General features: G+C 42.6%; 1 protein-coding gene across 4 annotated transcripts in view; it reads left to right on the forward strand.

The window, feature by feature from the left end:
- SCFD2 (sec1 family domain containing 2) overlaps positions 1-12,594 on the forward strand; it is a 489,317-nt gene that overhangs the window by 400,727 nt on the left and 75,996 nt on the right. The window contains exon 6 of one of the 4 annotated variants that reach the window (XM_063611223.1): positions 6,417-6,802. The exons of the other annotated variants lie outside the window; for them this stretch is intronic. Within the exon in view, the coding sequence (XP_063467293.1) occupies positions 6,417-6,526 (110 nt within the window). The 3' untranslated portion in view covers positions 6,527-6,802. Of the gene's footprint in view, positions 1-6,416; positions 6,803-12,594 lie in introns of those variants that run through there. 4 annotated transcript variants of the gene reach the window in all.

The following is a 12,594-nucleotide window of genomic DNA, read 5'->3' on the forward strand; positions in this document are numbered from 1 at the left end:
TCCAGTTCAGGCTCACACTATTAATGTTTTCCATAATGGTCCTTGCAGGTCATCTTAGGCAGTAGAGGCTAGGTTTTGCTCCAGTTAACATAATCCCCAAATCTCAGGGGCTAAACAAAACTCAAATTAATATCTCACTCCCTCTGCATCACTACCTCAGGTTTGCAGAAGGCTCTGCTTATCATAGTCACTCCTCCTCAGGCCCAGGGGGTCAGACCTCATCAGGACACACACTTCCACAATCACTGAGGCAGAGGAAGGAGAAATAGCAAATTATAAACAGCCTCTTAAGAGTCCTGCCTGGAAGTAACACCCATCACCCCAGCTTCCTTTCCACCAGCCAACACAAATCACATGGCCAAGCCAACTTCAGGGGGAATGAACTGTTCATCTACTGTGCGCCTGGAAGAACAAGAGATGGAATGTTTGAGAAGAGCCCTTATGAGTTCCATAAGTATATTCCCTTCTGTCATGAAGCCTAATTTCCTAAACCATTTTCTTACCAATGGATATTTGGGCCAAGAGCAATGATTTATATTTATGTATGATTTAAAAACATGTTATTAAAAATTATTCAATGATACTTACTAAAGCACGGTAAGGAAGACTTTATTCAGAACCATAAAGATAGCTATAGAGACCACCACAACAGGGTCTTGCAGTCAGGAAAAAGGTTGAGCTCAACTCCAAACACATCATAAGCAAGTGGGAATTTATAGCTAAGGAGGAGTGTTGGGAGTCAGTGGATGGAAAATTATTAAGGGGAGACATCAGGGGCAAGGGAGAGTCTGGCTAAACCCACCTAACAGGATTCTTGCCAAAGACAGACCAGGGTGATTGGACATCACCTGGGGAATGGTGGAGGGTGAGAAACCGAATCAGATATCAAGGATGGTCAGATATTGAGGATAGCGGTTCTTGCTAAACTGATGTAGCAGAATTCTTTGCAAAAACTGGATTTTACAAGGAAGTGAACATATGGGCCTAGCAGAGGATTCAGAAGCCTAACTAGCATTTGGCCAAGCAGAGAATCTTTGTCATATATTTGAATGTGTTTTATGGCCCCATCCCCAGGTAACATTTGGCTTCCCCCACATGAGATCCCTTGAGCACAACACACACATATACAAACATGCACACACACAAGCACCCAGACACACACACAGTTGGATGCCAATCCCCACACCAACAGCATCCCCCTTATACCTGTCCAATTCTGTCTTGCGGTGGTAGAAGTATAAATCAGAGATTTTTGTCACACCCACTTCCCTGTGGCTAGGTTCTTGACAACCTCTGTGTAATCTTCCCTTCTTGCAGTAAAGAATTCATAATAGTATCTGTCTTCCATGTCAGCCAATGACGGCTACATAAATGCTGAACACACATACATGCACGCACACACACACCCGTACACCCAATCACCGATTTGCCCCATGGCCACAGATTGGAAGACTAGATACTAACAAAGCCCAGCCATTAAACAGAACCAAGTATGCCTGCACGTTCTGACTTGCTCCCATTTGAACTCAAGGTGGCATTTTAAGTACCTTATCTCCTCCCTGATGCAGCCCCTGACTTTGTGCCTTTTAGTAAGAATACCATTTGTGCCCAGCATTTAAAATGTCAAACAACGATGCTGTCTGCATAGTTGAGCAACAGCAACCTATATTCTTAGCCCTAGCACAGTGCCTAGCACACGGTAGCCCCGGTCTAAATGAGAGCAGAGATGACTTTAGAAATGGAATGAGGAAACATTGATGGCTGTGTTTCCCCTGCGAGGGTGGTAGCATTTCCCAGCTATGAAATGGCCTCTATTAATACAGGCCAAAGGACTACTGTGGCTTTTGAATTGAATTATTATGTATTGCCAGCCTTCCAGATGATAAAATAAAATGTTAGTGGGATGCCAGAGCCATCTTCCCTGTAGTTGTAGAATTAAATTTAACAAAAAAATTAATAACTGAGGGGACTCTGGCTGAAGTTATATTGGAACTGGGAAACAAGTCAACACTGATGGGAATGACATAGGGAGGGGAAAAAGGAAGGGACAGAATTGTGCAGAGCAGGGCATGAGACACAGGCTCCGGAGCCCAGAGGGTAGACAAAGGGTCTCACAAGCTCAGGCATGGCTCAGGAAACACTGGTACCACCAGACCCAAACCAGCAAACAGGGCAATGGGGAGAGATTCCAAAAGGAATCAGCACCAGCTGTAGTCTCATGAGGAAATGTGTGCATTCCTGGTCTTATCAGGAGTGCAGAGAACTGGACCACTTCTCCCATGGAAGGAACACCAGGACTGGCAGGAACTGAGAGACATTACAGGACATTTGGGACTGCCTAGATTCCAATTCTCAGACTGCCATTTGTTTACTGTATTCCTTTGGCAAGTTATGCTTGAGTTTCCTCATCTGTAAAATGGGATTAATAATAGTACCTACTTCATGGGGATGTTGTGAAAATTAAGCAAAATAACATGTATAGTGTTACTTAGGGACAACAAGGACTGCCATGTAGTAAGTGATTTGAAGATGTAAGATCTAGGAGGGGTTCTCGGGTCCCAGAGGCAAAACGGGATTTAGGGCAAGGTCCCAGAACTAGAGGCAAGCTGGGGTTCCATGTGGAAGATGGCCAACTGCAGGGTGGAGAACCAGAAGTAAGAGTGAGACCATGGTAGAAAGATCAAGAATGTGCAGCAACATGCCCTTGAGGTTGTTTAAAGATGCAGATGATGGACAATATGGATGAACCTAGAAGACATTATGCTAACTGAAGTAAGCCAAAAATAAAAGGACAAATATTGTATGATTCTACTTATATGAAGCATCTCCAATAGTCAAATTCATAGAGACAGAAAGTAAAATGGATGGTGTTTGCCAGGGCCTGGAGGGAAGGGAGAGTGTGGTTACAGTTTAACGGGTCAAGAATTCAGCTTTGCAAAATAAAAGGAGTTCCAGAGATGGATGGTGGTGTTGGCTGCATAATGTGAATGTTGTTAATGCCACTGAACTGTACACTTAAAATGGCTACAATGGTAAATTTTATGTTATATACATGAGCTTTACACAATTTTTTTAAAAACAAAGAAAGTCTGTATAAAGTTTATACTTTAGTTATGATAATGTATCAGCATTGGTTCACTAATAGTAAAAAAAGGTACCAGACTTATGTAAGATGTGGGTAATAAGAGAAACTGGCTTCAGATAGCAATAAATTATATAAGAAATCTTTGTGCTATTGTCACTTTTTTTATAAATCTAAACTGTCCTACCAAATAAATGAAGTATATTTTTAAAAACTAGATGCAGAAGATGGGAAGAACCAGATAAAGAGCTGCTTGGTTGAGTAAGAGCTCCCTTGGTTGAGTAAGGGATGGTTGAGATTTGGGGAGAGATTGTTATGAGCCCGAAAACAGAGATTAAAAAGGTGATTTGGGAGGTAATGTGGGAAGGAGGAAAGGGATTTAAAGAATCTGAGGAATCACAAGATTGACCACAGCAGTAGATGAGCAGATGACCATGGGCACTGCCTGGGAAAGGACTCAGGTCATCAAGTGACCTGTGCTTACATTGATCTACTTTGCACATGCACAGGAGAATGTCATAAAAAACACACGTATAATCAGTTGAGAGTATTTCAAATTCCAGATATGGAAAATTACTAAACATGCATCCTTGGTATGTTTCCTTAAAGCACAACAAAATCCTGGCAATTATGAACAAAAAGAATGGTGCAGGGCATGAGGCATGGGCCCATCACCAGGTGGCCTGGTGTGTCTCCATAAATCAGGGCACTTCAACATGTCGAGACTGGGCTGTCAAGGGTTGATCCTATAAATCGGATGTCGTTTTCATAGGATCATGCCATTTTTAATTCTTGTCCCAAGAAAGTCCTTATCAATCAGATCCAAGTTCAGCACATTTTTAGCACCCATGAAGTCTGTATTTGGCATGTTTACCCATGTTGTTTGAATTACAATAACTGGTAGCATTATTAGCATAGAGTATTATTTGCAGACACTAGAGTGAAGATTTTTGAGTAATAAATAATAGAAAAAGGACCATAACCATGATCTTCCTATTATGACTATGAAAGAATGAATTGTGAGCTCCTAGGCTCCTTCTATAACAACTGTCAAACCAAATGAAACCAAGTCTTGGCAGGTTTTGGTCACATGTATGGTACTGAGCTGTTTTCCTAAAGGCCAGACCCAGCCAGGCTTGCTGGCTACAGCAGGAGGTGCTAGAGGAGGCATGCAAGATCAGAAGTGGGCACCGCACAGCCTCCGTGGGTGCTCTGCTCCACACCCTCTGGGAACTGAAATGTCAGCAATATTGGCATCATTTTGAATACTGCACAGTGCTGTGGAAATTGGGCATGCACAGATTCTGACCAATCAACATGAGAAGAGTAAGGAAGTTATGGGACACCACTCTGTAGGTAGAATGAACACTAGCATGGCAGGGGCAGAATAAAAGAAGCATGTGCTCAGCTGCTGGGGGAAATGGGCATTGGTTAGGGGTGCCAGAGGAACTGAGGGCTCTGGGCTGAGGCCGGAAGCCAGTAAATAGTGTCTGTGGCATGAAGTGAGGAATCAAAGAAATCCAATAATATGCCATGAAAGATGTCACTCTTAGGCCCATCATTTTTTGGAGGGGGCTTTTATAGTCTACTTAATTTATTGGGGTGTTTTCAATATGGCTCCTAGAAAAGGAAATATGTGCAACAGAATGCAGAAATAACATGAAATCTGATATTTTCCAGCCTGGCCTCCACCTATCATGATGGTTATGGCCTGTAGAAGGTGTTCAATAAATGCTTTCTGAGTGAATGATCATTATGAAATAGATGGCAACAGCACTGTGTGTGTATGTGTGTGTGTGTGTGTGTGTGTATGTGTCTTTTGTTTTATTCACTTAGTCACCACCATACATTGTGCCTTTCAGATTAGGAATCATGTTATTAATGTCATTTCTGCGAGGCTTTTTCCATTGCAAGATGGGATCTCAACTGATACCATTGTCTAAATTACTGACTAAATTAACATGGTGTTATTTTATCTCAGATGCTTATCTTAGAGCATCCTATTTTATGCTAGCTCACCCTTAGGAGTACTCAAGTGAGGGCTGGACAACAAACTACACTTGATGGGTGTTTGAGACCAAAAGATTCAAGGATTGCTTCTGAGTCTATGTGTATGTGTGTGTGTGTGTGTCCCTCACATTTCTCAATGTCGATATTACTTTGGCAATCTGAGGTGGATTGTAGTAGTTGACTATATTGTCTTGACATTGCAAACCCACTTTGTTTACCTTGAACCATTAATTCAGTGAAATCAAAATTCAAGACACTTAGCCTGCAACTCCTAGAATGTGCCTGGAAACATGGATGGAGATTACTTCAGTGCTGACAGGGCCGTTGGAAAAGACATTGGTTTTGGGAATATGTGAACCCCTTTTTGGTATAGTAAAATGTCCTTTTCCTATTTTGGAAAAGTTGGACCTGTTAGCTAAAGCAATTAGCAGTTACTACTGATGACTTAACACTGGATTGGATTCAACCTGTGATATATGCATCTTTACCCTTCTGCCAAGCTCCTGTGCATTCAACCAGTCCAGAACTTAAGCAACTAACAATAGGCAGAAATATTCCTGACCTAGTTTTTGTATCTTTACATGATGCATAGATAAAAATAATTTCTCTGTACTAATTAGCTTTAAAATCTTGGAACACAGCCGCTTGGAGGCTTTCCATTTCTAAAATTGGTGCCCAGAACATTGCTAAGTGGCCTGCTTCAGGGAAAGATGTGTTGGTCTTAATTAATCTATCATTGAGCTTTTCAATGGAAATAATTGAATACAATCTTTATATTATTCTTTTTCCCAATTAATGACAAGAGAAAAATGTAATTTGGCAAGGATAAATGTATGACTACTCCTTCATTCTCATGTCTAATTTTTCTTAGGCATCTCTTGATTTTCAGGTATTTGATTAACTATTCAGATAACAACACAATATGGAACTTTTAATGTTGCACAGCCATTGCTTCTTGTCCAACTTACGAAACCAAAAGGCAACATTTTATCCTCCCCTCACCTCTGTTTTTACCAATAGTGTATCTTTTGGAGTGTGAAACTGAGGCTGAGAGAGAGATGTAGGCCGTTGCTCATCAAATTTACAGAAGAGACTCCTGTCTCAGAGGAGCTGTTTTTCCCCATTCCTGAGGAAAAATAAATAGATAATCATGGCTAGAAAAGGGGAATTTGAGTTCATTTGATGGAGAGACTTTTGCAGACAGTTGAATATGTAACTGTACCTTACATACTCATATTTGAAGTAGTTCGATTTAAGATAAGGAACGGGGCAGGGTGGTTAGATTAAAAAACAAAACATCAAGTTAAAAATATTTTCTTTACAGACATGGGTACTCTCAGAAAGACAGATTGCCTTTTAGAACGCGACTCCCGGAAATGGGAAAGAGAAGACAGTCCAAGGACCTTACAGCAAATTCTTAATGCGAAAGAATGAAGTATATGTGGACATTTTTAAAGCAGTAGGGTGAGTGACCCCAGGATTCTCACTTCTCTTCCAACCTTACGTTGTATCAGGAGAAAACAACAGAAACAATAACAACAGAGAGAAAGATTTTGTTTTTTTAACCCTAAATTGTCCCCATAGTAATCTCGCTAATAATTGATCAGGGCATTCTGAAAATAAGTTGCAAACTTGGGAAGATACAGTTTTTTTTCAATAGAGGATAATTAAAATGCCTTCATAGGAATGGAGTACTTCTGGAGACTTCAACTTGGTGAAACTTGTGTTTGTTTAGTCATTCTTGATTGAAACAAAGCCAGGTTTGTGTGTGTTGCCCTGGGGGAGGAGAAATAAGGAAATCAATGAGCTTATATACAAGTAAGTCACTTTTGTGTGGATTTGTGAGGCCTTGGCCCTTCTTTCTATTCCTTCTCCTTTTGGGATCTCATCCAAGCTAAAAACTTCAGCTGTGTCATCAACAGAGATAATCACTTAATTTGGAAAAGAAAGATTCACAATGACCATGATAGTAAAATATTGGATAAGCTGTCTTGGGAAAAAGGGATTCGACTTCATTTCAATGAAAGTCAGATTCCATCATCTGGGAGAGCCAGTCTGGGGGTAAGGCAGGTTTCTTACTGCTGATTAAAGCAGACGGACAGGGAGGCAAGAAGTTACAACTTTTGTCTACTTTCTTAGCCTGTTTCAGTCATGCTGCCCCCCCGCCAAACTATTTTCATCATAGCATTAACACAATGCTCATTTTAACATATTACTTCAAAAAGAAAAAAATAGGAAGACAATCATATTTTGAGAACGTGGCCAAGGAGAATGACCTCTGCCACCCCACTCCCAGCCCAGCTATGCTGCTTCTTAAATGTGCTACCTTCAGGAGAAAATACTACAACCTACAGACCGCATTTATAGGGAAGACTATTTCAACTCAATAAAGGGTGTCATTTTTTGTTAAAGCTATCTGGCAGCAAAGTTGATGGCCTCGAGAGTTTGTAAGGTACCAGAAGTAAAATGTGTTCAGGTTGAAGGCCCAACGAACAGACTTTCTGGAAAGGAGATTCCTGCTTTGAGTTGGAGCTTCTGTGAGGTACCCACTGAAGCTGCTTAGAACAGAGAGCTCCCTTCAGTGCCAAATCTGCATTTGCAACCTTGACCTGTGTCCTGGAATCAGAGAGCCATAGAATTGGCTGGGACCTCAAAGCTTGTCTTGTCCAACCCATACGCAGGGAGATTAAAGGATTACCATGGCCACCTTTAAGCTCCAGTCACATTCTTTCAAAAGTCTTAGGTGAGAATCATCCCCCCTCCACCGGTGATTTCCATCGGTGGAACCACTGTCCTCTCAATTCAGAGGTGCAGGGACTCAACATCTTCTCTTCCCTTTGCCTGTCACAAGCAGTCACCAACGTGGGGTCAGTTCTTTCACAATGTCATTGCAAGCCTCCCTTCTGCCTTCCTATCATCACCACTGTAGTATTGCCTTCAGCCTGTCTATAACTGCCTTCTGCTTATCCCAGATTCCAGTCTCACCACTTCTAAGCCATGACTGTCACCAGCTATTACCACCTACACCGAATCTGCAGGCTGAAAGTAACCTAAGAGCTCATCTTGCCCTCCCTCCTGTCTTGTGCGTGAACTCTTACTAAAACGTTACCTCTGTCATCAGTGTTTTCCCACCCATAAGTCGTCAGTAGCACCTCTTGCTAATACGATATGAAGTTCTTATTCCATTGCTTTGCATTCATGCCTCCCCTCCCACCCTCTGCCAAGTCTGGCCACACCTCACCTTTTCAGCTGCTCAACATCAACCAGGGAGGCTGGTTTTCCCACTATTCCATGAACACCCTGACATTTCTCCTTCCAACTTACAAATGACAGCTAATCAACTCAAGCTAGCTTTTAAAAAGTGGATTAAAATAAACAGCTCATATGAAATAAAAGGCCAGGGATAGGTCTGGTTCCCTCAATCTTTGTCCTCAGGAGTCTGCCTCTATCTTGGCTCTGCCTCTCTCGGTGTTGGCTTTATTCTTAGTTCATCCCTCTCTGGGTAGTAGCAAAGTGGCCACCAGTAGCTCCAGGATTACATCCTCTGAGCAAGCGGCCCCCCAAGAAGGAGAACTTCCCTTTCCCATGGTTCCAGCAAAAGTCTCAAGATCATGTCTCAGACTGATCTGGATTCTGGGCCATGCTGAGCCCTCACCGTGGCCAGATGGACAGACTGCTTTGGTGAGCAAGGTAAAGTTCTGAATCACGGGAGCTGAGGGTAAAGGGTAAGGAAAATCAATGTGCCAGAATCAAAAGAAGTGGGAGTGGAGACTGCAGTCATTTTCTGTGCCCAGAAAGATCTGCCAACTCTCCTCAGCCTCTCCTGCAAGGTCCCGCTCAGGTCCCACTTCCCCCAGGAGGACATTTTGTAGCCAGACTACTCACAATGACCATGAATTCCTACCATACTCACTTCCTGGAGCATTCCTAGTCTCTAAAATTAGGCGCTAAGGTCCTTAAAGGGGAGACCACATCTTACACATCTTTGCATCTTTGTTTTCCTCATAGCAACTGGAACTGTACTTTGCATAGTTGCTGTATAATAAATTTTTGTTGTTGTGAGTGACTTTTGCTACTGTTAGCACATGTGTGCTGTGCGTGTGTGTGTGTTGTGCATGTGTGTCAGAGAAAGAAATGAGGTGCATGGAAAAGAAGATGTGCTTTCGCCGGGTACGGTGGCTCACGCCTGTAATCCCAACACTTTGGGAGGCTGAGGCAGGCGGATCACCTGAGGTCAGGAGTTCGAGACCAGCCTGACCAACATGGAGAAACCCCATCTCTACTAAAAAATACAAAATTAGCTGGGCATGGTGCTGCATGCCTGTAATCCCAGCTACTCGGGAGGCTGAGGCAGGAGAATCACTTGAACCCGGGAGGCGGAGGTTGTGGTGAGCCAAGATCACACACGCCCATTGCACTCCAGCCTGGGCAACAAGAGCGAAACTCTGTCTCAAAAAAAAAAAAAAAAAAAAGAAGAAGAAGAAGAAGATGTGCCTCTCTGCGGAAACATCAGCAGGCAGGCCATGGGCCTGGTGGCCGCATGACTAATGCCAGTAGTTGGCCATCTTGGTAGCCAGAGTTGAGGCCTCAGGTGAGGAGGCTTTGCATCCTTACCTGTTGGGCAGTAAAATCATGAAATTATAAGGTACTGGGTGTAGGTTATTTTGTCACTCTAACCTCACTTTCAGCAGGAAGGGACAAACATAAATAGGCCAAAAGGTAAGTTAGGGGAAAGAATGAAGATAATGGGGTTAGAGGGACATTTTTAGGGGGAAATAGGAACATAAATTCAGAGAAAAAATTAAGACCATGGACAAGGTGACAAAACTTACTTATTCTCAGTAAAAATGAAGCCTATTTTCTCTCACATTGTTCACTTACAGCCTAATTTTACCTGTTTTCTTCTGTATAGGTGATTCAAGTGTGTGTGTGTGTGTGTGTGTGTGTGTGTGTGTGTGTGTTTCAATTTGGAGTCTCTCTCTTCCTCCCTGCCTCCCTCCCTCATGTACTGTCTGTGTTCTGTAATCCAGTGACCCTTTCCTCCGTAACTAGTTCCATATGTTTATTCACATCTATTTGCAAAACAACTTTAAGAAAATTATTTTAGCTAAGGCCATGTCATCTTGTTTTTGCATTCCTCGTAAATGAGCGGAATTCATTTGGCGCGGCGTAAGCATCTTAGAGGAGGAGGAATGTGCCCGTGTCGTACAGAAAGCAAGAGCTTGTGTCACATAAAGTTGATCTAAAGAGGATGTTCTGGGTATTTGGGGGTTGACTTTGGGCCCCATTGAAAGAGAATGGCTTGCATTCTTGAAGAGTCTCTAACAAAAGGAAACCATGGGCGATTTAATAATACAGCCCAGATGAGATTTAGGAATCATGTAGGGTTCTCAGACTTTAATATGCTGAAGAATCACCTGGGGTTCTTGTTCAACAGATAGATTCCTGGACCTTATCCCCAAGGATTCTGATTTTATTCATCTGCAATGGAGCCCAGATAAGCACCCCAGGTGATTCTGGGTAGAGCAGCCCATATACCCCGCTTTGAAGAGCACTGACCCAGCCCAACCTCCTATTATCCGGCAGAAAGAAACTGCAGCCAATACTTGCGAAGTGACCTGTTGGACGTCACTCAGCCATTACAGATTGAGCCTAGAACCAAAGCCTCTTTAAATCCTGTCCAGAGCTTTGCCTGCCTGCCTGTCTTGTAAAAGGCATCATAGCATGGTGGTTAAACATATAGACTCAAGAGTCAGACTGTCTGGATTCAAATGCCAACGTGACCACCTCTGAACCATGAGACATTGCAAATTACTTTTCCTCTCTAAGCCTTAGTTTCTTCATCAGTGGGGTAGGTGTAATAATACCAATTGTCAAGAGTTATTGGGAGGATTACACATGATAATACACATAAAGCAGTTTGCATAATGCCTAATACATAATGAGTTCAGGTTAATGTTTAAATGTGATTAACAGTGATTATCAGCTTATTGTTCTTATTTATGGTAAATTACCTCCATGCTTGAACTGTATTTACCTGTAGAGCTTTCCAAAAAGTATAAGAGCCATTTGAGGTGGAATGGCAAGGCATCTCTGGGGAACAGGAGAGCTGTACAGAGACACCTATCCTCTACTCTAGCCATAGCCGTATTTCTGGCCATGGGTGGCTGATGTGGGACTCAACTACTCCCAAGTTAGAGCCGCTCCTCCGAGAGCTGTTCCTTTGTCCTTGTGCCTATGGTGGCTGTGAGATCTGTAGACACAGGGATGTTGGATCTGACGAACGTCACTTGTTGAGGGTGGGGGTGAAACCGTAATGAAAGGTCAATCACGACAACTCCTTAAGCACATAAAAAATGTCACCATGTTATGGAATGTTACTGCTGAAAGGAACTTCAGAAAACATCTTGTCCAGCACTCTCCCCTCCTCCATTAATAAGTGAGGAAAGTACCTGATTTGAGACAGAGCTGGGATAAGAGCCCAGTTAATTCTTTCCTTCCCAGAAATAAACAAACACGTGGAGCCTGCCTTATAGTATTAACAAAAGGGCCTCACAGCTCAGTCAGATTTTAATATGTAAGCACAAGTTCATAACCTTGTAATAAAGACTGGGATCAAATGTTTACGCATGAGTGTATTTTCTAATTGGACTTAAAGTGTCTTTGTTTTTTGCTTCTCACCTTGGGGAATAAGAATAACCCTGCTTAATCTAAAGGAACAATTTTGATACAGTAAGAGAAAATGAACCTTTTTTCCTTTGTGTCTGACTTTATTTCTCCTGTACAAAGAACGTGTGTTCCGAGGAGTGCCTGGAGATGGCAGTTGGGATCATAATCACATTTACTGTTCGATTACACAAGGAGCCCGTATGTTAGGGTTAATGGCACTCTCTTAAAAACAGCAACGGCCAGCCCATTAATAAAGAGCAGCCCTTGCTGAGTCCCGCTTGAGGTGGTTGACTTAGATTTATATTAACAAATGAAAAATGTAAGTATAACCTCGGTCTGATGTAAACACATACCTCTATCAGCGTTAGTTTTTCATCTAAACCTGGGGTGCCTGGCCCAGCACTTAGAGCTACATGTTGAAGTCTTGCCTCTCTGGACAAAATCAAACAAGGGTTTAATCAAAGAAGTCAGGCACAAGGGGAGTGCTTTTTCTGACATCTCCACGAGTAACCTCCCTCTCTTTTTCTCTGGTTGTGGGACCTGGTGTGCGTCTGCCATTGTGAGGCCACAGAAGAGACAGGAACAAAGCCTTGTAAACGCACTTGATGAGTGACGGCCATTGGAGCCGGTTGGTATGTTGGCCTCCGCCTTTGTGAGGGGTCACCCAGGATTTGTGAAAGTCCATAAACTGCCACGTCAGGAAGAACCACTTCTATTCTCAGCAACTGATAGCTGGCAGCAGCTGCCAACATTTTTTTTTTTTTTTTAACTCAGGCCACATACTGCTCCTATCCTGCTGATTGTTTAAATGCTCCCCTCAGAGTGGCAGATGG

This window comes from Symphalangus syndactylus, chromosome 10, assembly GCF_028878055.3.
Source record: "Symphalangus syndactylus isolate Jambi chromosome 10, NHGRI_mSymSyn1-v2.1_pri, whole genome shotgun sequence".
Taxonomy (NCBI): domain Eukaryota; kingdom Metazoa; phylum Chordata; class Mammalia; order Primates; family Hylobatidae; genus Symphalangus; species Symphalangus syndactylus.